Here is a 25,873-nt window from a genome sequence, read left to right on the forward strand (position 1 = left end):
AAAAACGGCCATTACGAAAGAAGACACGACAAAGTAATTCTTTTGCACGTCAACGCTTGACCATATATTGCTCACGTCGTCATAACGTATCTGGAATCGCTGAAAACTAAAACCGGGGAACGTAAATTCCGAGCGATTGTTCCGACCGCGGACACTTCCTTTAAGTACCGCATCTACTATAGTGGCGGCGACAGAGCGGAACGGGGCGTCGGTTTCATGCTAGCAGGAAAGCAAATAAAGCGTCAGGACTATTAATGACCGTCTATGCGTATTGAAGATCAAGGGTAGATTCATCAATTGCAGCTTTATCAACGTGTACGCGCCGACAAACGTTAAAATCAACGACGTAAAGGAGGAGTTCTATAAGCTATGGAGAGCTGAGTATGGAGAGTGCCCACAACACGACATGAAGATCGTTATCGGAGATATGAACGCACAAGTCGGACGAGAGGAGTTCTTTTGTCCCGTTATTGGTAGGGAAAGCCTCCACTCCATCACCAATGACAACGGTTTAAGATTAGTAAACTTCGCTGCAGCCAGGGGAATGGACATCTGTAGTACCCATTTTGTACATCTAAACATTCGGAAGCACACCCAATGGATAGAGGAATCAGGAACCGGACCGTGCCAGTACGTGCCATGTGTAATGCCTCCCTGTAACCTGATTACCAATAAATCGCAGGTGGCCTGGCGTTGGAAGCAACATTTTGACGTGATGTTGAACGGTGAGGAAGGAGTCGTCGAGGGGAACAGGATAGAAATTGGGTAGGACGGACAAGCTGTGGACCCACCAACATTGGACGAGGTGAAAAATGCTGGCAAAGAGCTGAAGAATCACAAAACCACTGGGAAGGACGGCTTACCGGCCGAACTTTTCAGTCGGCAGCGAGCGGCTGTGTAGTGCAATTCACCAGATTATCCTACGGGTATGGTCTGAGGAACAACTCCCTTCGTACTGGTTGGAAGGACTCATATGCTCTATCTACAAGAAGGAACATGGACTCGACTGTAGTAATTATCGAGGCATAACCTTCCTCAATTCCATTTCTTTCCCGTATCCTGTTCCAGCGACTGAGGCCGTTGCAGGAAGCCTTTGTTGGAGAATACCAAAACGGTCTACAACTGACCAGATGTTTACCTAGAAACAGATCCTCGATAAGTATCGAGAACACTTGCAGAGAACTTTCAGATACATTATCTGTTTATTGACTTTAAGGCGGCGTACGATACAGTAAAACGCAACGAGCTGTAGCCAATAATGCTTGAACATGATTTTCCAACAAAACTAATTAAACTGTTACGTACGACGCTTGATGGTTTCACATTATGCGTCAGGACAGCGGGTGAATTTTCGGACGTGTTTGTGACGTTAGATGGTCTAGAGCAAGGTGACGGGCTTTCGAACTTACTGTTCAACATAGCTTGAGAAGGTGCAATAAGGAGGGCAGATGTGCAGAGGAGCGGCACCATCATCACGAAGTGCCACATGCTTCCAGGCTACGCGGACGACAATGATATATTTGGTGTTGACAGTAGAGCAGTTAAGAAGCCCTTTACGGCTCTCAAAGGGAAGATGTGGGAATTGGACTCACCTTAAACACAACTAAAACAAAGTACATGGTGGCTGGCAGAGAGGGTTTTAGTTCTGAGGGGATATGGATGGGGATACTTTCGAAATGGTCGATGATTTTTTTGACGTTGGACTAACGTCTATATCGAAGTTAGGCACCTGAATTTGAAAATCTAGTAATTCAACCGGGGAAAACCAGGGAAAAGTGGTCAGGTTTTGAGCGCTTATATATCAGTCATTTCTTTTCAGAATTTCGAGGTTTTGGCATCAACCGATCAGAAATTCTTTTACGGTTGAATTTATGTAACAAAAATAACCTATTGTTCGAGATACACTATTGAAAAATTGATAAATCACATCGATTGTCTAAATCATACCGAGCAACCAATCACCACCTCTCTTCACAAGCACAGTCGACACTAACGGATACAACCGATCTGACTTTGTAAACAGTCTCGCAGCTTTCAACCAATAACAAGCTCGCTTTCGGTAGCTGCAACAGGTGTTTCAACACCATTTTAAAAAGTGCTTCTTTTATCATTCCCACTGAACAGATTCTAAACACGAATGGCTTGATTGATAGGGGAAATATTGCGCAAGATTGTCATATACTAATTTAAATATGTTTTCGATACTAAACTAGCTAAAAGTTGTGTTAAAAGTCGTGCACATTCAACCAATCACAAGCTCGCTTCTTGTTTGCTCGCGGATGGATTTTTGCTTTGGGCTATATAATAACCTGCGTCGTCTCATAGTAGTCACCAGTTAACAAGTGAAAAGCCACCAGGCCGGTCTTGTATAATCAGCAGCGGTGGCTGATTCCAGCGGCCAAACTGAGCTGCAGCAGAACCAGAGCGGTGGTATCAGGCAGCAGCGGCGGAGGTAGTGGGAAGCTGCATTTCTTCATTCAGTTCGGTTCTCCTTCGATCTGAGTTGGACCCCACCAGCGGTAATCCAATTCAGATATCGTTGGATGGAAACAGCCAGAAACTGCACGAGCAGGCACCGCCACTAGGAAAGCTACCGCCATTTAGTGTGTGTGCAGTGTGCACATATAGCGTATGTGCATCTGTATTGCTATGACATTTGCGATGATAGGGATGGCGCTGTTGCGTGTGTATGGCTAGCTATAGCGTGTGTAAGACACTTGCATGTGTAGCATATTATGGCTATTGCGTGTATATCTTCAGCGTGTGTACGGATAGTTATAGCTTGTGTGTGGATAGCTGCTGCGTGTGTAATGATTAGTTATAGCGTATGTATGGATAGTAATAGCACATGGTTGGATAGCTTATGCGTGTGTATAGATAGTTGTATCGGATGTATGGAAAGGAATAGCGTGTGTATGGATAGCTATAGCTACAGCGTGTGTATGAATAGTTTTAACGCGTGTTTAGATAGTTATAGCATGTGTGTGAATAACTATAGCGGGTGTTTATCGAAGATTATTATTGTCATTGAAAATATTAAAACGTCTTAACGAACACAGTTGTGAATTTGATTTTACAGCAGCGATTTTAACTTCTTCAGCCAGTCTTTATTCATCGAGGAAAAATTACTACCTATGAATGATCAACACTTATTTACTAGAAATTTGATTTAGATCAAAACGGGTTCTTTTGAGTATCATAAATTATTGGTAAAAAGAGTTGCAAGTTTTCTCAATGAGCATTCATTAAATTTTCGTCTTTGTTTCTCGGTGCGTGGTTTTGATTTTGTTTCTCGCACACAGAGAAAGAAACAAACTTGTCGCTATCGTGAAAAATAACAAAACAATTAGAAATGCTCTAAATCACAACTGAAGAAGTTGAGATATTTTCCTGTCACTCGCCCAAACCTTGATAACAACTACCGAAAAACGTGTGATTGAGCTCTTGCTATATTGAGTTATTGAACCAAACGTTTTTTTTTTTCAAATACATGAAGTTATATGCTGGGCTGGAACTAACCTAGCATGAGTTTTATCGATTAAATGTCAAACAATTTTCAAATTTAAAACTTTCGGTTGAATCGTTCTGGGCTCCAATTTCAGATAGTTTCGTAAAGTTTGCTTTTTGCTTAGATAGGAAAATTTTACCAATTCGCTCAATTAAATGATTGTCTTGGTAGTGCAGCAAACAAAGGGTTGATTCGAATATGTATGAAATGACAGCGATTAAATGAAAGATATCCATTCTTTTAGTATATATTATTATTTATAACGTTTTAACGTCTCAACATTCAGAAATACACTGTTAGATAAAATTGCAGCAAATACTAGAGTTGCAATTGTTTCTATTAATTGTTTTAATGGAATATAAGAATACCGTAGTCCAACGTCATGCGGTCGTGTCTTGAATACCACCCTCCTACTTTTTTATCTTGGTGTACTCTCGTATAATATGACAACGAGGTGAGCCGCGAGGTGAAGAGACGGATTGCGGCAGCGAAGAGGGCTTATTACGGATTGCGTAGCCAGCTTAGGTCCCGTAGCCTACAAATTCGTACGAAATTTGCGCTCTATAGGACTCTGATCCTCCCGATGGCACTCTACGGACATGAATCGTTGACGTGGAAGGAGGCCGATCGACGAACACTTAGTCTTTGAGTGTAGAATCGTGCGATCAATACTCGAAGGCAAACTAGAGAATGGGTTGATGCGCAGGCGCATGAATCACGGGTTGTTTCGGTGTGAATTCCGAGTGTTTGATTTGAATCGCGATGAAGTGTTCCGAGGGTTGTCGAGTACGGTTAGGGATAGTGCAATAATGTCGACGTATTTTATTTAGCCTTCCCGTCGCGTAATCGTTATATTTTAAGCGCAAGGGGTGGAGTAAAAGGTAATACGAAATGTGGCGGTTTCGTATTATCGGTGAGAATGACGTCAATGTTGAAATCCGTGAAAGATTCGTGCAATTTTGTGGCTAATTTGTGAGAGCTGCATTTCTTTTTCGGTGGCGGAGCACGTTTCCCGCTAGCCCTTGCCTTGTCATGAGTGTGTGTAAGTGCAAGGTGAACAAGGAAAAGCGAGAGAAGTGCGAGTGCAGGATGACCGTTGCTCTTGCGTGCGGCACGTTCTCGCACTAGCATGGTGGTTCAGAGAGGACGCGGGAATTAAAGGATAAGTATTAGTGTTGGTGACGTTTGCCTGTGTTTTTTGTTTGATTTGCATGGCAAAAGGGAACCAATGTTTTTTTTGTTTTTTTTTTCTCTGCTTTCATTTTGAGCAGTTTTATGCCCTTGTTTTATGATTTTTCTAGCTTTTGAGTAAATACTGAAACACATAGACAATTTTTAATTTAATTAAGTAGAAATCTTGTCGGTCAGCATGGCAAATAAATTTTGATTGCGATTGTTTTGGCATTTTGTTGAATCTAATTAATACTCGGTCTTGTTAGATATGCATATTTGCATTTTTTAAAAATTTTCTAGCTATGAATGCACGAAACTTTGCCAGTTTTTCATACTCAATAGGTATCTTCGCTTCATTATTCTAGAAGTAAGTGGTAATCAACGCGAAAAACCGTGTCTCCGCGTATGCATCGGTAAGAGGGATCAGAGCGGTCGCGCATAAATTTCCGGGGTAAACGTGTTTTCGGCCCAGGTGAGCTTTGCTCAACTATGGATTTTCGGTGTGTTGTGACTTCCGAGGTGTACCAAACCATTTATTCGCAGACTGTCTACCCGTAGATTCTATTTCAACACGCAGTGATTCGGAGTAGGTTCCGTTCGTTCGATAAATATCGTAAATAATTAATCGCAACAAAACATCGTAATTAATCGCCACCAAATATCGCAATTATTTGCAATTAATATCAGGATTATACGCGACTCGTCTGTCAACGCACACATACTTTTTTTTCTTTTGCTTTCTTTTTCGTTCGTTTCAAACGGCGATGGCCAAGCAAATAGGCCGTTTTTGATGTTCTCTTGCTGACCGCTTGCAGTATGTGTTGAGGGCCTATATATTTACTTTTTTCTTGTTTTTGGTTAATGCATATCTGGTTGCTTCGTAACATTGTGTAGTCAGCTGAGATAAATCAATGAGAGATACGTTTCGGTAGTTGCATAAGGACATCATAAACAGATTTTCGAATATTTGAGTCTGTCTTGATTAGGTTATAGGTCCGGTATCCTTGCGTGCGCTTTATTTTTGCGGTGTTAAATCATCAACCAGAATGAGTTCGGATCGCGTTATGATTTCCGTAAAAGATATAATGAACTCGTACGCGCGATATTTGGTATTATGAACCCGGTATTAGAACTCAGCGCATCGTTTACCAAAACGAAATCTGCTGCAAACTTTTCTCCACCATCCCAGTGATTTCTCGTGGAAGTGCAGAGGTGTTCTCGGCTTCCAATAAAGCGAGTATCACGTCAACATATTCCTATACACACTCCTTCTTTGACCTGCATTCGGATGCGGCCGGCGCTGGTATTGCCTAATATAAAGATTAGGGTCACCAGTTTTTACACACTGAGGATGAATGTTAATCCCAAGCATCATCCATTGGTTCTCTGTGTAATTACAGCTGATCTGGCAATAACGGAGTAGCAACCGCGGGCGGTCAATCATGCTCATGATGCGCAGGCGCATGAATCACGAGCTGTACGTAGTATACAAACACGCTGATATCGTCAAGCTGATGAAACACGGCAGGTTACAGTGGGCTGGTTACGTAGCACGGATGGCGGATGAGCGACCGGCGACTGTTCAGATTTTAACTTCAACGTTGAGCGTCTTTTGTCCCACGCTACAGAGGTTCCCAAAAAATCTGACAAAGTAACAAGAAGTCTGTCAATAATTGGGCGGTTATTTGATATCAAAAAGAGCCATGTTTCACAAAAATTTCTGCACAATACATAAAGGTGCAGATTTCTTTTGCAATAAATTACTTCTGAAATTCTCGAAGTTACTGATTGCAAGTTTAACGTTAGACAGGGGGCAATAAATTAGATTTGGATATTTCTCATTGGACCTATTTTCCGGCAAAGATAGCTTTCTTTTTGTTTTGAAACGTTTATTCGAGTTGAGCGACTTTATTACACAGACTGAAAACGCAAAGATAAAGAAGATACTTGGTTATAACACTTAGTGTAATTAAAAAAAGAACGGAAATGTACAGTTTACAAAATGCGTTTTCTCAACCGACGTCCATTGAATTGTAAATCATAGTATTTGTTTTCTATTTCTAGAGTAATATGGCGGACTTTCCTATTAAGCCGTGGAGATTTAGTTTTACCTGAAATTATTTTCCTCTGATGGCACTCGAATCAGTAATAGAACATAAATCGTTACCTTAATATATAAACACGAGAGAAACACAAGCGACTTTCTCTTCGAACTATTAAAGGTTTTCTTTTTCATGAACACATCGATCATTTCCAGATACTTCTCGAACGGAAAATTAAGCGAAATAGTAGCGGCAGTTTTTTGTTTGAATATTACTCGTTAATCAAGAAGTTCAGATCAAACACTAAACGTAATCGCACTAGTAGTATTATTCATTAAAAAATAAGCTTCGTAAATAACTAACTAAATTCGTTGCAAAGAGAGTTTTAAGAATTCAACAGATTTTGCTAAAATTTCGCTTGGAGTTTTAAGGGCAGTAACATGGTATGTTGTTTTCAGAATAACTAATAAAAGCAACTAGCAACTAAGTTTTTATAGTTCCTAAGATAAATTTGCAAACTTCTTTTATAAAAAGCTACAGGAATTCAACTTTTTTACTTACATACTCTCAGTTTTTACATATTTTTGGTTTCTTTTCCGACTTGCATTTGTTACAAACCCTGGCGGTAATTATTTGTCAAAGTCCCCAACATGTTCTAATTCTCTTCTAAGAAATAACTTAGGTAGGCACGCTGTTGCATAAATTAAAAGTTTGTATCGTCATTGTGCACTCTTATCTTTTTTTTTGCGCAAGAGAAGAACTAAACGCGAATACACACATTACATCGCGATATTCTAGACAGCAAGTTACCCGCCTTTAAGGTTTGCTGTTGAGGTCGCTCGAATTGTTGGTAATCTTCAAGCGACACGAGCCAGAATGAGGTCTGTGTCTCGTAATAGTGACAATGACCTTTGCCACCGTTACACTCAATAAACGGTGTGGCACGGAAGTCCTCTAAGCAGGATCCAGGTCCCGCAAGGGCCTGTCCGCCACCACCATGACCAACAGCAGTGTGCTGCAAAAGGGAAACATTTATTCGTATATCTCCTAAAGGTTGTTAACTTTTGCTATACTTACCATTAAGAAACTGTAACCGATCCATAGACTCTCCCATCCGTTGGGGCAATTTGGAATCGCCAGAGACTGACTATGTACGGCGATAACATTGGATGGTGCTTCGCATACCGTACACCGCGATATATAAGGTTTCATTTCATGTTCAGTAACCGGCATCATCGGAATTGGAGCCGATGTGGACAACCAGAATGTTCGATCGTTTCGCGATGCATAATTACAGACATTGTTTTGTCCACAGGCCAAAATTGGAAGTGTTGAGAATTTCCTAACACAAGACCCTGCTGATCCTAAGTCTTGATTATGAGGATAATCATTACCATCGACATACAAGAGCGAATACCCATCCCACAGTTTGATATGACCTGGCTCGCATTGTGGAATTTCTTCCGATTGACTATGTTTTACGAGCAAAATTCCAGTGAGATAGTCTGGAGCTGGGGCACATGGCAAACCTGCTTCTCCTTTAGGACCCGGAGTACCTGGTAAACCGTCTCGACCCGGTCGACCCTCCAGACCAATTTCACCTCGCATTCCTTGCAAACCACGAGCACCCTCAATTCCACGCAAGCCAACTTCACCTGGAGCACCAACTGGTCCCGGAATTCCTGGCGGACCTTCCAAACCGGGCTGCCCCTTATCTCCCTTGACTCCATCGAAACCAGGAGGACCAGGAGGGCCTCTTCGTTGTGGAGGCAGAACAGGAGTTTCACCTTTTTGTCCTTTTTCACCCGGCGCACCATCTAGACCCGGGGTACCTCTGATACCCTTATCTCCTTTTTCACCTATCAAGCCTACCAAACCAGCAATACCCTCAGGACCTTGTGGACCACGCTCTCCCTTAGCACCTTGAGGACCATTAAAGCCATCTCGGCCATCTCGTCCACGGTCTCCCTTTTCTCCCTGTTGGCCAGGGAATCCTGGTGGCCCCGGATTTCCTTTTTCGCCCGGGAAACCACGATCGCCCTTAGGTCCTGGAGGACCTGTGAAACCGTCTTTTCCTGGACGACCTTCAATGCCAGAATCTCCTCGATCGCCCTTTTCGCCTTGTCTGCCCAGTGGACCAGGCAATCCTGGTGGGCCGGCTGGACCTGGTAAGCCAGATAAACCTCTATCACCTTTCTCACCGATTGGCCCAGGACCACCGTCACGCCCATTTTTACCAGGTCGCCCTGGTAATCCTTTTTCACCTTTCACAACGGGGCATGGCTCACCCTTCTCACCTGGCAAGCCCATATCACCTTTCATGCCAGGTAAACCATTCAATCCAGGGGGACCTGGGAATCCAGGCTGACCCTGAATGCCTTGGGCACCTTTCATACCTAAATCCCCAATTAAGCCAGGTTGTCCGACTTTGCCAGGTGCTCCTGTAAGACCAGGCAGTCCGGGTTCACCTTTTTCACCTTTAACATCTTGCACCGGTGCTGGTGCTCCACGTTCACCAGCGAGACCACGTTCACCCTTTAAACCCATATAACCAGGTGGACCCGGAGGACCCATATCTCCTTTCTCGCCTCGATCGCCACGTTCTCCTATAAATCCGGCTTCACCCTTTGATCCCTTCTCACCTACCAGTCCAGGTAGACCTGCTGTTCCTTCAGGACCTGGTGCGCCATCCATTCCTGGCGAACCTGGAATACCGGGAAGTCCAGCATTACCCTTGTCACCTTTCAAACCAGGAAAACCAGTGACGCCAGCATCACCTTTCTCTCCATTGATACCAGGTATACCATCAAATCCTGGATTTCCACGATCACCTTTCTCTCCGGGAGCACCAGGTCTTCCATACCCTGGAAGCCCGGGATCACCTTTTGGTCCCATTAGACCATTCAAACCAGGTCGACCGTCGACTCCTCGTAGTCCTGGAGCACCTGGTTCTCCTTTTTGACCTTTTTCTGAAGAATCACCAGGTTCACCAGGGAGACCAGGAGCTCCTGTATAACCACGGTCACCTTTTTCACCAGGAAGACCAGTCAAGCCATCCAAACCAGGTGGTCCAACCAAACCTCTATCACCCTTTATTCCTTGTAGACCTGGAGGTCCGGGTAAACCTGGGCTTCCAATAAGACCGAATTCTCCTTTATCTCCTTTCTCTCCTCGTTCGCCTTTCGGCCCTTGTAAACCTGGAAGACCTGGCGCACCGGGAGTACCAACAATGCCTTTGCGACCTTGGAATCCTTTCGACCCATCGTTTCCAGGGGGTCCAGTATCTCCTTTCTGACCAGGCCAACCAATTACACCTGGCGCTCCAATATCACCTTTCAAACCAGGTAACCCTTTCACACCATCAATACCAGGCCGACCAGGAGCACCAGGGTGACCTACTGGTCCAATAGGACCAGGTTCACCTTTAGGACCTACAGGACCAGGCAAACCAGGCATACCGGCAACTCCAGCATCTCCTTTCTCACCTGGATAGCCAACCATGCCTGGTGGACCTGGATCACCCCGGTCGCCACCACTTCCACGATCACCTTTGGGACCTCTCAAACCTTGATTACCCTTCGGACCTGGGGGTCCAACCATTGACAAACCCGGTTCTCCTTTCAAACCTTTTGATCCAGGTAAACCAGGAATACCTGGATTACCATCTTTGCCTGAAATGCCAGGGAATCCCATCGGACCAGGATTTCCCTTTTCACCTCGTGGACCCGGTAACCCTCTTGGGCCTACAGGGCCAGGAGCACCTTGTGGTCCAGTTGCTCCAGCTAAGCCTGTTAAACCTATTTCTCCTTTGTCACCCTTGAATCCTTGTACACCAGGTGGACCCATAAAACCTTTCTCACCAGGCTCTCCAGGTGGACCCTTAACAGCTGCTTCTAAATTCGGAGGAATGCTTGAGCATCTACCTGGTTCTCCTTTAAATCCAGCATATCCCTTATCTCCCTTCTCTCCAGAATAACCTGGCTGACCCTTGTGTCCTGGCTCTCCTCGAATGGATTCACCAGGTCTACCGGGTGTTCCATCACGTCCTGCCGAACCTGGGATTCCGTCGATGCCTGGCTCACCCGGCCGTCCTTTATCTCCTTTCGGTCCTGTGTCACCTTTAAGTCCCATTGGACCCCGAGGACCATACATTCCTGGCTCGCCCTTTGGTCCTTCAATACCGGGATATCCTCGTTCTCCTTTTGAGCCCTTCTCCATTTTGATTTGATCCAGTGTAACGAGAGCTGGTTCTCCACGTTCACCAGGAGGGCCATCAGCGCCTGTAATACCCGGTTCTCCTTTCAAACCTGGTGCACCACGGGGTCCAGGACTACCATCAGATCCTATTTCGCCAGGATAACCACGTTCGCCGGGTATGCCAGGATTTCCCATTCGTCCAGGAATTCCGTCATATCCACGTTCACCCTTTTCGCCCTTCATACCCGGGCGACAGTCTGAACAGCGGCCGCCGATATCACCTTTCTCTCCTCGTTCTCCTTTGACACCTGGAAAACCAGGTCGGCCTGCCTCTCCTTTTTCTCCGTCTCTTCCCGGTCTACCAGCTGGACCAGGGCGACCTTCTTTTGCATCACCTGGAGCGCCCATCAATCCTTTGAAACCACGTTCACCTTTCTGACCTTTCAATCCAGGAAATCTAAAGGATTAGTCAGATTTACAATTTTGAGAGTAATATTCAGACATAAAACTTACCCAGCCATTCCAGAGTTTCCTTTCTGTCCAGGAGTACCAAAACCTGGTTCACCAGGTTCACCGCGTAAACCCTCCGGACCTGGTGCACCTGGAAATCCACGAGGACCCTGAGGACCTGGCAATCCTACTGCTCCAGGCTCTCCTTTTGCTCCTTTTTCTCCAGGGAAGCCCTCTGGGCCTGGTCGTCCCGGAATACCTTGACCGCCTTTTGGCCCATCCTGACCGCGTGGTCCCGGATCACCAGGGAATCCATCAATACCTTTTGGACCTTGAGGTCCAGGATAACCACGTGGACCTTTTGGACCAGGAGCACCGGGTCTTCCCTCACCACCACCCGGTGGACCTGGGGGTCCAGGAATACCTTGCATACCTGGGAAACCGTCTTGACCAGGCTCTCCCTTTGGTCCAGGGTTACCCTTCAAACCGTGCAGACCTTCATTTCCTCGATCTCCTTTCTGTCCTGGCAATCCTACAGGACCAAAATTGCCATCACGACCCTAAAAATATATTGATGCTTTAAAATTTTCATTGCAACATACAATAAAACCTACTCTGACACCTGGCGGACCAGGTAAACCTTTTTCTCCCTTCAAACCTCTATCACCAATAGGTCCTTGATCTCCAGCCTGACCTTTTACACCAGGAAATCCAGGTATTCCTTCGTCACCTTTATCACCTTTCTGTCCTGGCGGTCCCGATATAGTTTCACTTCCACTTGCGGAGACAATTTCTGCACCTCTTTCACCCTTCATGCCTTTTTCACCCTTGATGCAGATACCTTTTATACCTTTGTCACCCTTTGTACCTGCAGGGCCAGGTATACCAGGTTGTCCAGGACGTCCTTCGTACCCCCGTTCTCCCGTTTCACCTTGTCGTCCCTGTAGTCCTTCAGCGCCATCTCGCCCTGGCTCTCCTTTTTGTCCTTTATTGTAGTTCGCGGATTCTCTCGCTGCTTCACCTTTCTCTCCTTTATCACCCCGCAAACCAGGATATCCACGCGGTCCTGGTTCTCCTTTCAACCCTGATAAACCTGGGAGACCATCGGTTCCATTGCAACCATCTACTCCAGGGATGCCAGGTGGGCCCGAAGCACCTGGTAAACCATTCGTTCCTGGAACTCCGGGATACCCAGGAAGACCATCTCGTCCTCGATCACCTTTGAGCCCGATCGGTCCCATTGGGCCAGGTTCGCCTTTGGAACCTTTGCTACCGGGCAAACCCTCGGCACCAGTGAAACCTTGCATTCCTTTCGGACCTTGCAAGCCCACGGGACCAGGGAACCCTCGATTACCTTTTTCGGCAAAACATTTCGGTGTACAACATCCGGGTCCTGAGGTACAATTCTTTGTTGGTGGCCCTCGAGCACCACTGACTGTGTCGATTAAATTATAACTGGGATCGATAGAGGGCTGCACTGGTCGTTCGTAATCTCTCTCGTTGCGGTTAAACAAACCAACACCTCCTGTTAAATCTTGCCAAAATTGCTGAACAAATAAAAACGAAACATTACGTAAGAAACTATTGACAGAGCTTTCATATCACAATTTAATTCATTTACCGCATATGTATGCTGTCCGAACCATACTAGAAGGGTGGTCGTTATTAACCTATGAGTAAAGCAAAAATTAAATATATTTAGTAACGGTAAAAAAAGGTTTGTTGTTGTATAGATTCTATGGTATGTCACAAAGTATGTTCGCAAAATGAAACAGTTTCCGATTAATTTGGAATAACATAAGGTTGTGTTTTTGAAAAACGTCTGCAATCCCTTCAGTCCGAAACAAATCTGCTCGAAAACCGAAAATAATCTACATGTCATGTCATGTTGGGTTATATCACGTCATGCCGTACGTCACACAATATTACGTCATAAAGAATCGAGTGTCATGGATACTTTTTTAAGTGATATGAAGCCATAAGAGATGGTCAGGTTTGATATTTTCCAAACCCGTGCCCTGGAGAAGCTAAGTATGGGGTCATACTCGATTTTGTGTTGGTGAATTGAATTGCATAAAAATTATCACACGTATTTCGATAAGCGAGTGTCTATTTGTCTATATGGCAGTTCCCAATAAACTTTTAAACTACTGAATCGATAGCCGTAAAAAATTACCCTTAGGGGGTTTCGAGTACATGGTATATTTTAGTCATTACAGATTCGCTCTTCCTCATAAGCGTATCCAAAGAGAACGACCGCTAATTTTGTTCGCTGTTTTATTATCTCAGGTTTTTGTAGGTTTTGAAGATTTTTGGTTCATGTAAAAAAAACCGAGAAAAAGTCAATGAGAAATAATTTTCATTCAAAATATCTGTTAGGTACAAATGCTCAATTCATTTCCATTCTAGGATTGGGTCGTTTTTGCGCGTGTTGCTAGTTCAATAATTGAGACAAAGCTCAAATCTTATATTATCCTGGTCAATATAAACAAACTCTGGTACTCAGCTTTGTATCAAGTTTTTACATGGTGGACACCTACTAATATTTTGCTGTACACGTCTTTTAGTGTTTAACAACTTAACTTTCATGGAACCTCATTGGGAAACGAAACGGCCTCACAGATATAGCTATTGTGATCTTTCTCACACGAAAGGGTAATACGCTCAGTAACTACACAACAGAGCTCACTGCAGTGCTTTTGCTGTGAGTTCGTTGAGCAAATATTAAATAAGAGAAATGTGTAGGAAAGAAAGAGGATTGAGTTGTTGGCAACGTATCTCGAAACTAACGTTTGCGTTAAAAAAAATAAACAAAATTTGACGATTTTAATGAGTTTAGCTTTACACGCACTGACGAAACTACGCATGCAGCATCAATATTAACCCATCAGTCAGCAGAAAAAAATTAAAGCTCTATCAGTCAAACTCTAACCATGATGCCGAAAACAGAGGAGCTACTTCGTTCAGAAGTGTGCGCGATCAAAGAACGGTAACCCGTCGCGTCGAAAAAGGACATCGTGCGGCAGCTCCTGCGCACCGGATACGCCCGTTCCAGCTTTTACAACATCTTGGCACTATTGGACAACAATCAAAGCATTGAAAGGAAGCCCGGTTCTGGACGGCCGACGACCCTGAGCTTCGAAGGTTGCTGAAAAGGGAGACCGAGGGAAAAGTGACTAATCACTGCGTGCGCTCGGCCAGGAGGTCGGTGCCACCGGCTAAACAGTGAAAAAGTACCTGGCAAACATGGACGTACATGTTAGGAAGCAGCAGTTCCGTTCACTAGTCTCGGAGCTGCAGGCAATGACGCAACGGCAGCGCCTGAAATCACTGCAAATGAAAGCCCTATCATTCCTCTTTACTAAAAAGTGTTACTTGTAGTAGATTCCATGAAGAATTTAGATAGAATTTAGATAGGAAATGTAGCTCGAATAAAACATCAAGAATTGCTATAAGTTCAACTTTTCTAGAAACTATTTCACATCTTGATGACTAAAGGGCTCAACAAATTCGATCGAACGAACATCATCAAATTCGAAAGACCTTGTGCACCTAGTGGCCTGGTTTGCATGGAAGCGAGAATTGCTCATTTGTAATTCGACCGTCTTAAGAGCTCATAAAAAGGTCAAGGACAAGTTGACGCTGGATCACAAGAGTGGAACTAGAAGAAAACCGGGATCAACAGGCAGAAAATAATGTGGCCAAAAGGCTTGGAGTTTCGAAATCGCACGTCCAAAAGATCAAGGTAAGAAGAAGATTACACACATCGATGAAGACATGAATCTGCCAAACTGCCCGGAGCTTTGACTTATCGAAATGTATTGGGCTATGATGAAACAGAAACTTAGAAAGACCAAGGAGAATGTGAAAAATGCAAGTGACATGCTCAAAAAATGATAAAAAGGAACCGGATACAACTGTACAGACTCTTATGAATGGCGTAAAGCCAAAGTGTCAAACGTTTTATCAAGGAACTTTCAAAAATTGATCCAATACATGCAAACTAGGGTTAATAATGTATAAAACTACTCTCTGAATTCAAATTATGTGCGATGTTTAACACCATGTTTTCTGTTTTGCAATAGTTTTGTGTCCACTCTTCATCGTAAATTTTTTTTTTTTTTGAATATTTTTTATAAATAAACACTAAATTTCAATTTGCAAAAAAGAATTGAATTATTCCTTATTTTTTTCCAAGAAGCGTGAAGGCAAAACATCCTTGTAAAAAACCCGGAATGATGGAGAAATAAAAAAGCATTTTTTCATTGAAGATTGTTTTAGAAAATGTTTTCAATATAAACCCATTCAAGAATAATTGTATTTCAATGATGTTCAATGATTTATTAAATAATTCTAGGTAGGTTTATTTAAAATCAAAAAGTTCATAACGATTCATATCCCAAATGCATCCGTTTACGAGCTATTTTAAGGGGTTTATACCTTATTAGTTTTCAAAAATTAAAAAAAAAAATTACATTATCTTGAAGTACAACTTCTTGAGAACATTTTCACAAATTTTCATAAGAATCTGAGCAATAGGAAGAAAGTGATAGCGATTTAAAGCGCGCCTCGTCATCGTCACGGCCGCATAAGTTAAACTTGAGACTTTCTACGCGTTTATTTCGGAATGGTGTTTCTCAAAAAGTGACATTGCCGTGTTTACGATTGCGGTAAAACTACTGAACCGATTTTCTTCATCTTTTTCTTTAATGTTCGGTATGAAACTCTCCGGTCGTTGAACGATCGTTTTTTGATACAAGAAGTTTAACTTTGCCGAAAAAATATTTTTTATGCAATTTTCAGTGTCCAAAACATGTTTTTTTTTCACGGCAAAATCGTTCCAGTTTGCACTGAAAACAAAATACTTCCGCGCCGGAGAATGTGCAGCAAAAGTAGCTGCCATACTCAATAGCTTGCTTAGTACCAAATATGCTTCGCATACCTAGGTCTCAGCTTTGTAACTCTGGTACTCAGCTTTGTATCAAGTTTTTACATGGTGGACACCTACTAATATTTTGCTGTACACGTCTTTTAGTGTTTAACAACTTAACTTTCATGGAACCTCATTGGGAAACGAAACGGCCTCACAGATATAGCTATTGTGATCTTTCTCACACGAAAGGGTAATACGCTCAGTAACTACACAACAGAGCTCACTGCAGTGCTTTTGCTGTGAGTTCGTTGAGCAAATATTAAATAAGAGAAATGTGTAGGAAAGAAAGAGGATTGAGTTGTTGGCAACGTATCTCGAAACTAACGTTTGCGTTAAAAAAAATTAACAAAATTTGACGATTTTAATGAGTTTAGCTTTACACGCACTGACGAAACTACGCATGCGGCATCAATATTAACCCATCAGTCAGCAGAAAAAAATTAAAGCTCTATCAGTCAAACTCTAACCATGATGCCGAAAACAGAGGAGCTACTTCGTTCAGAAGTGTGCGCGATCAAAGAACGGTAACCCGTCGCGTCGAAAAAGGACATCGTGCGGCAGCTCCTGGGCACCGGATACGCCCGTTCCAGCTTTTACAACATCTTGGCACTATTGGACAACAATCAAAGCATTGAAAGGAAGCCCGGTTCTGGACGGCCGACGACCCTGAGCTTCAAAGGTTGCTGAAAAGGGAGACCGAGGGAAAAGTGACTAATCACTGCGTGCGCTTGGCCAGGAGGTCGGTGCCACCGGCTAAACAGTGAAAAAGTACCTGGCAAACATGGACGTACATGTTAGGAAGCAGCAGTTCCGTTCACTAGTCTCGGAGCTGCAGGCAATGACGCAACGGCAGCGCCTGAAATCACTGCAAATGAAAGCCCTATCATTCCTCTTTACTAAAAAGTGTTACTTGTAGTAGATTCCATGAAGAATTTAGATAGAATTTAGATAGGAAATGTAGCTCAAATAAAACATCAAGAATTGCTATAAGTTCAACTTTTCTAGAAACTATTTCACACCTTGATGACTAAAGGGCTCAACAAATTCGATCGAACGAACATCATCAAATTCGAAAGACCTTGTGCACCTAGTGGCCTGGTTTGCATGGAAGCGAGAATTGCTCATTTGTAATTCGACCGTCTTAAGAGCTCATAAAAAGGTCAAGGACAAGTTGACGCTGGATCACAAGAGTGGAACTAGAAGAAAACCGGGATCAACAGGCAGAAAATGATGTGGCCAAAAGGCTTGGAGTCTCGAAATCGCACGTCCGAAAGATCAAGGTAAGAAGAAGATTACACACATCGATGAAGACATGAATCTGCCAAACTGCCCGGAGCTTTGACTTATCGAAATGTATTGGGCTATGATGAAACAGAAATTTAGAAAGACCAAGGAGAATGTGAAAAATGCAAGTGACATGCTCAAAAAATGATAAAAAGGAACCGGATACAACTGTACAGACTCTTATGAATGGCGTAAAGCCAAAGTGTCAAACGTTTTATCAAGGAACTTTCAAAAATTGATCCAATACATGCAAACTAGGGTTAATAATGTATAAAACTACTCTCTGAATTCAAATTATGTGCGATGTTTAACACCATGTTTTCTGTTTTGCAATAGTTTTGTGTCCACTCTTCATCGCAAAATTTTTTTTTTTGAATATTTTTTATAAATAAACACTAAATTTCAATTTGCAAAAAAGAATTGAATTATTCCTTATTTTTTTCCAAGAAGCGTGAAGGCAAAACATCCTTGTAAAAAACCCGGAATGATGGAGAAATAAAAAAGCATTTTTTCATTGAAGATTGTTTTAGAAAATGTTTTCAATATAAACCCATTCAAGAATAATTGTATTTCAATGATGTTCAATGATTTATTAAATAATTCTAGGTAGGTTTATTTAAAATCAAAAAGTTCATAACGATTCATGTCCCAAATGCATCCGTTTACGAGCTATTTTAAGGGGTTTATACCTTATTAGTTTTCAAATATTAAAAAAAAAAAAATTACATTATCTTGAAGTACAACTTCTTGAGAACATTTTCACAAATTTTCATAAGAATCTGAGCAATAGGAAGAAAGTGATAGCGATTTAAAGCGCGCCTCGTCATCGTCACGGCCGCATAAGTTAAACTTGAGACTTTCTACGCGTTTATTTCGGAATGGTGTTTCTCAAAAAGTGACATTGCCGTGTTTACGATTGCGGTAAAACTACTGAACCGATTTTCTTCATCTTTTTCTTTAATGTTCGGTATGAAACTCTCCGGTCGTTGAACGATCGTTTTTTGATACAAGAAGTTTAACTTTGCCGAAAAAATATTTTTTATGCAATTTTCAGTGTCCAAAACATGTTTTTTTTTTCACGGCAAAATCGTTCCAGTTTGCACTGAAAACAAAATACTTCCGCGCCGGAGAATGTGCAGCAAAAGTAGCTGCCATACTCAATAGCTTGCTTAGTACCAAATATGCTTCGCATACCTAGGTCTTCACTGATGGATCACGAGCCGGGGATGTAGTAGGAGCCGGAGTACATAGCTCTTCCATGAACATCGCACGACAACTGCTCCGTATTATCATCAGAAGTAGCAGCCAAATTACTGGCAATCGAGAACATCGATGAGCTAGACAACCCAATGATCATACTGTCTGATTCGGCGAGTTCTCTTTCAGCTTTAGAAAACCCAAGGCAGAAGCACCCATGGATACAAGCTGCTTAATCCAATTCACGTACAAACATTACGTACTGCTGGCTTCCGGGTCATTGCGGCGTCAGAGGGAATGAAGAAGCGAACAGACTCGCAAACCAAGGGCGAAACGCTCAAATATGGCGGCGCAACGTGCCTAGTGCAAACATCAGGACATACATCCGGAGAAAAGTACAGTGGTACACAGAACACAATCTCTTCACACGAAAAATAAAAGGGGAAATACAGAAGTGGACGGACAGGAAAAATCACGATGAACAACGGAGTTTGTCAGAGCGGGGGCCTAGTGTGGTTGGTAACGTCTCCGCCAACCACGCTCGACGCCTGGGTTCGAATCCCACCGCCGACATAGGTGTCGATGGTTGTGGGGTGGCGTGATCCACTCACAACCAACCCAACTGGTCTAGATTCAATCCTAGCCGACACCGGGAGATTTTCTGAGGCGAAAAATCTCTAGGATCACGCCTTCAATCGCATGAGGAAGTAAAGCCGTTGGCGCCTGTCCGTTAATAAAACGGGTCGTGAGTTAGGGTCCTGGGTGTGGAATCGCCTCCCTGGGCGTCGGTGATTGGCCACAACAGTGGCGGAACTAGACCGACGGAAAATAAACGAGAATAAAAAAAAACGGAGTTTGTCCAGACTCTGAGTTGGCCACACAAGAGTGACTCACCCCCACTCTATATCGTCAGCACCGAAACCGAAGTGTACTCAGTGCAACCTGCCGTTGACTGTGGAACACTTATCAGCTATCTGCTCCGCCTATGAAGCATCCAGAAGAAATTTTAACCTAGACACCAGTATCTGGGATATTTTACGAAATGACACAATGGCCGAAAACAACCTGCATTCATTTCTTAAACAAACGAGACTTTACAACGAAATCAAAACCATTGCACAGTAATTTTCCAATATTTTTTTCTCTTAGAGGCGAACCAGCCAAAGGATGAAAGCCTCTCTAGTATAGAAAAACAATACTTATGAAAATGAACGTTCAGATACCCGGAACACTTCTAAACTGATGGAAAAATATGAGTTTTTTGATGCAAACCTCTACAAAAAACAGCCTTTCGCGGAAACGGCTATTACTCCACAAATAATTGGTATTTCTAATAAACAAACGTGTTTTTTTATTGGTGATTAACACAATTTTCAGAGTGTTACAGTAACTTCTTTTAATGCAATAAAAAGGTGCTACATGCATAATAAAATCCAAACTTTGCTTTTAATCTCGAGCAAAAAGCTATATAACTCCTTAAATTTGAGTAGTTAAAATAAAAATGAGTTGAATTTCTTCTAGACATTAATCCAAAACTTTTGGTGACAAGTTAAGGATAAAAACAAGTAAGACTTGACTTGAAAGTTAAGTTTTAAAGATTTTTATCATTTTAAATTTTTGTGAGAATGTTCAAATTCCAACGATGTAATATTTCCTAACGGCATCCGTTTTTGAGATATTTTAAAATTAAGCTTGACATGTCTGAGTTTTTCGTGAAAATACGCCTTTTTTGTAACTAGGCTAAAATTTAGGTTGATTGATCCAAATGTTACCTTTGTTCTTAGAATTAGAATTAAAGACTCTGATTATGGCATACGATGCGTTCGCCATCAAATTTGAATTACCTGAGTTTGATGTAAGGATATATTTACTTTTTTGTTTAGAATAGAGGTTTTCCGTCAAAAATTTGTATTCGCTCAAAAATTGTTTTTTAATTTTTAAAACTAAACCCCATTTAACTTTTTTTCTATGGGGCTTTTGTAACTATCGAAAATAAATGAAAAACTATGCATACTTGACTCCATCGCGCCGAACACAAATTCGAAATTAAAATTGTTTACTTTTTACAATGTTTTCTAAATAACTCGGTTCAAGTTGATTTTTTCCGAAACAATATATTCATAAAATGAGTACTGGTATGTGCCCCAAAAAACGCTATGGCTATGAGTGATATATCTATCGTTTACTTTATAAAATAAATCCGAGAATCATGTATCATCAATCATAATAACCCAAGAGTTAGCAAAAAAATTGACAGCTCTATCAGTCAAATTCTAACTGTGATGGCAAAAAAAGTGAAGCTACTCCGTTCAGAAGTGTGCGCGTTCAAAGACCGGTATCCCGCCGCGTCAAAAACGGACATCGTGCGGCACTTTGTGGACGCCGGGTAGTCCCGCTCCGGCATCTACAACATCTTGACACTATTTTTGGACAACGATCAGAGCATCGAAAGAAAGCCCGGTTCCGGACGGCCAACGGCCCTGAGCGACAAGAAGCTTCAAAGGATGCTGAAGAGGAAGACCGAGGGAAAAGTGGCTAAATCACTGCGTGCACTTGGCCGGGAGATTGGTACATGCGGTAAAACAGTGAAAAAGTACCTGGAGAACATGGACATACATGTCAGGAAGCGGCAGTCCCGTCCACTGGTCTCGGAGCTGCAGACAATGACGCAGCGACAGCGGTTGAATAAGAGGGTCAAGTCGATTTTCCCGGCGAATCTAGACGTGGCAGTGGTGATGAACAATGAGACTTATCTCACCCTGGATGGCAACGACTGACAGGGAACTTCGTATTTCACATCTCCAACGAAGGAAGTGAGCTCCGAGGTAAAATTTATTTCACACACCAAGTTCCCCAAGAAGGTGCTGCTGTGGCTGACAATCAGCGAGAAGGAGATTTGTTTCGTCCGCCATGGCGAATGTTCCGGTTAACTGCCGGAAGGCCGCTCTCAAGGGCGTAGCATTTTTTTGCAAATAAGATAATATAATTACCATTAATGGGAAATTTATCCAACTCAATTACCTGTCTTAGTTTTTTTTGATCACCCTCTAAAAAGTCAATTTTTTATCGAAAAACGTTACTGCTGATAGACAAAACATTACAAGAATTTTAATTCCAGAGTTGGCTTTTGTCTTTTTGTAACGAACCGAATTAAAATTAGTTGAACGATGATCAAATGAAGACAAAATTTAGTGAACTAAATCATCCAGAATGAATAGGTTATTATTTTCGTTTCTAAAGTAGCTATGATTGATAAATTTCAGTTCTGAAAACATCCTTTATCATGCATTTATCGAGTGATTGCACAATTTCAATAGAATTTTGGGATTTTCAGGGTGATCAATTTCACCCCGATTTATCCCATAGGACCTTATAGAATTCTGTTTTTATAAATATCAACTATTTCGGGAAAAAATTACATGAAGCGAGTTGTTATATGTAATGTTAAATATTATAAAAATTTATCAATTTCACCCCGTTCCATGGTACTTATTGTTAATGATGTTTTTGTAGTGGAAGAAAAACTCGCCGCCACTTTGGAAATGAACATAACGTTATTTCAGATTGAAATCATTGTGGTTCACGAGTTGCAATTTACTAACTTTGATTTTATCGATTTCAGTTCGGTTCATTGCACAAATTAAAAATTTTGCACCGGATTGAAGTTTTAGTAATTTTCTGGTAAACCATCATTACTATATTAAGGGAATGGTACAATCATCGACGATAACTATATTTGTTGAGCTTTTATCAAATTTTACTTTACTTTAAGTAAACTCAATAATTTTTAGCATTTTGAAACTTGTGTGGCCAAATTGAATTAAGTTTCGAGGATTTTCACGAAAATATATAAAATGCCTCGGGGAATTCCATTTCTAAGCCTTGTCAAATACGTTAACCTCATGAAAGGATACGTAGATATTATGTAGTATTGTAAGATCAGTATCTTTGGATTAGTATTTTTTTTATCACGAATTTTTAAGGCGATCAATTTCATCCCATTCCATTTTCTGTTCAAATCTTTAGCGGTTGAAAACCTGTTATTGGTGCGTTTCATTAGTGTTTGTGAAGACAACATCCCACTCAAAACTAAGCGTAATCTCATACTCGAAAAACCAACCATGTTGCCCGATCTACTTTGTTGTTTGAGCTTGACGTTTCTGAAGTTTTCCTGTCTTATGATGATGAACTTTTTTTTTCTCTGCACCTTCATATTTTCCAATGAGTTCCGCTGTCATCTTTCCCTTACACTTCAACAGCATACACGTCAAAAAAAAAAATTGGTGCCAAAAATTTGTGATAAATAATATTTGGCTGCACTTCCAGATCGTAGGTCTTAGATCTAAACATCTCATTTTTTTTCAAAAAATAATAGGTAATTTAGTACTCAAACAAGAAATCTGATTGCAGCGTTGTCAATGTTTGAATACAAAGTACACAAAAGAAAAAATAGACATATAATAGACGTGGTACGACAGGAAATCTCTGTTGTGTACTCTGTCTGTTGTGATAGTGGTCATTTCTAAATCATTGCGAACGAAAAGTATTTTTGCTTCTATTATTATTTCTATTATTGAATTCTATTGTGAATCAGAAAAATCACTGACAATCTTCTTTAAAAAAGAGTCAATTCTGTGAAAATTAGCCGATAATTTTAGTTGAAATTTATTTACGCATTTTAAAAGGAGTTTGAACATCTCACAATCTTTGCAACATCAATTAAACGGTGTAATGTACCAGACAATTACGGGGCTAATGCTACGATCCTACTAATACTATTTTTTTAGTATTCCAGAAAATAAATAGAATGGGAAAAAATTTCTTCATCACTGCTTCCACCCAAATAGCACAAGGAAGATATAACCAAAATAATTGCGCCAGCATTTTACATAACAGTTCCAGAGTTTAGAAGTTACAATACAAAATGCATTTCGATAAGTTCCGTATATCATTACATTGATACTACTTATCTTCACTTAATTGTTTTCATTAAAAATGAATTGTGATAAGGATAAGAAGTCATTGACACGGGACCTATCTGTTTTTACACTGAGATATACAAAATCACTCCCTAAAATTAGCGCACTTTAAAAAAAAATTGGCAAAATCACCGATGCATTAAAAAAAATCACAAATGCAACATGCATAGGCACTGTTAGACACACTAGTATTAATTTTATACGTTTATCAATTTTGAACTGTTTTTAACAAAAAACCCAAGGTTCTGAATTTGTTTTTGCACAATGTTATAAATGATAATTTTATCTCAAAGAAAATGAGTTGTATTGAGTAGTTTGTCATTTAAAATAGACATATTTTTGAACCATTCAAATGGCAAAAATATACATCATGATCAAGAAGGGAGAAAACCACTAAATCACTCATTCGAAGCATAGCACAAATGTGAAATCGATTTTCGAAGACAGAGTACAAAAGATTGCAACGGTAGGTTTTTCAAAACTCGCTGATCAAAATTATTCATTCATTCAGTGAAATAAAATTATGTTTCATACACATTACCGAAAACTTGCAAAATGTCTAAATCATGCCTCCGTTATCAATGTTACCACGAGTTCAAGATTTCTATTACCGCACAACTTTCCAAGCAATCTAGGTTCTTCACTAAAAATTCACATTCATTTTATTCGGTGCGAAGAGATAACGTTTTTTTCTGTGTTCGTTCACATTATCAAATCCCCGTACCGGAAGTGGTTGGCAAGTACCAAACCTGCTTCGAGAGCTCCAATCTTTATTCATACTGAGCCCCAAAATGCAAAATGAAAATCACAAATAATGATGACGTTATTTCGAGGTTCTGCAGTCGTCGACAGAATGATTTAAAGTGTCGGTATAACTTTTCTCCTAACAAAACATGACACAATGACACGTTAGACATTGCTTCAATAGCTAGAAACAACATTCAACTTCAAACATGCTGCTTCGACAGTGTCCAGTTTCGTCGTTTGCCCAATTCTACAGAGTTCGTCCCGACGGGACAAAATTCACCCTTAAGACACATTTTGTCTGCTGTATTGTCGTAATCCGATCCAGCAAGCTGAAATGCAATGTAACGTATCCACAATTGTTTACACTGGCAAATGTGCAGTCACTTGGAGTTCTAGTTCATGTACAAATTCCATGAGTAATTATTTAAAAAATTGTAACCCAAGGCAGTCCGGTTACGTTACGTATATCATCAGCTGAACGGATTCTCACCATTTCACTGGGGTGCCCATAGCGATGATCGCCCGGAAGCCCCAGGCCAAGGGCTCGCTCGGGTACTACTAGCAGCGAACCGTGGCCAGCTTTAGGCCGTTGCAGAGTCAGCTGAAAAAGGAGCTCCGAGTCGTCACTGCTTTCGTATGCCTTGCACCGCTCTTTGGTCACTTGTACACTTTTCAATATCTAGTGATTATTCCAGTACTAATTCGATCTGTACTTCGTGGTGTCTTCTTTGCTGTGGTTTGAGGTCACTATCCGACGGGTTATTTTTAAGTGGCTTATATTTCGAGGAAAACAAATGTCAACACTGCAGCACTTTAAATCTGGAATTTTTGGCCTGTGGTTTCCAGCTTGGCCTCCCCACAACTCACACACGAAAATTCTCTAATTTGGGAACTTTACAAATAATAATTCACACGAAAAAAAACTCAATCTTCTGTTCACAGGTTTTCCCGCCTGCTTGCATTAACGATTTTCGTGATTTCCCTACTCTTCTACTTCACGCCCTTGCGGCTGGTCCGGTGCAGTGTGTCTCGCGAAGGCAAGTGGAATACGTTTGGCAGTGTTCTTGTTGGGAAGTTTCTTATTTCTTCATCCTCGGAAGAAGTAAGAAGAGCTCACTGGGCAAGGCAAGAAACGGCGAGGACCACAGTACGGGCTCTGCTTCTGGTGTTCGCGCTATCGCTCGGTTCGTCGAAGCTACGACGCGACTACTTTCGATCTGGCGCGTCCGCTCGTTCACAGCTTACTGACTTGATCATGGAAACTTTAATGTTCCCGTACGTCCCGATCTTCGGGCCAGCCAGCGATGCCGGAGTGAGCCGAATCAGGAACCGCAAAGCTAGGGGTGATCGTTTCTTTACCGAT

The 25,873-nt window shown here is 41.6% G+C and overlaps 1 protein-coding gene across 1 annotated transcript; it reads right to left on the reverse strand.

Moving 5' to 3' along the window:
• Nucleotides 1-6,549: 6,549 nt before the first annotated feature.
• On the reverse strand, nucleotides 6,550-25,746 carry LOC129729523 (collagen alpha-1(IV) chain). Its single transcript, XM_055688155.1, has 6 exons — nucleotides 25,001-25,746; nucleotides 12,992-13,040; nucleotides 11,985-12,917; nucleotides 11,434-11,930; nucleotides 7,801-11,377; nucleotides 6,550-7,738 (listed from the first exon to the last, which is right to left on the reverse strand). Exons 1-6 carry the CDS (start codon nucleotides 25,018-25,020, stop codon nucleotides 7,484-7,486), a joined length of 5,331 nt encoding a protein of 1,776 aa, XP_055544130.1. The 5' UTR covers nucleotides 25,021-25,746; the 3' UTR covers nucleotides 6,550-7,483.
• Nucleotides 25,747-25,873: the final 127 nt, after the last annotated feature.

The sequence above is a fragment of the Wyeomyia smithii genome, chromosome 3 (genome assembly GCF_029784165.1).
Source record: "Wyeomyia smithii strain HCP4-BCI-WySm-NY-G18 chromosome 3, ASM2978416v1, whole genome shotgun sequence".
In the NCBI taxonomy this organism is placed as follows: domain Eukaryota; kingdom Metazoa; phylum Arthropoda; class Insecta; order Diptera; family Culicidae; genus Wyeomyia; species Wyeomyia smithii.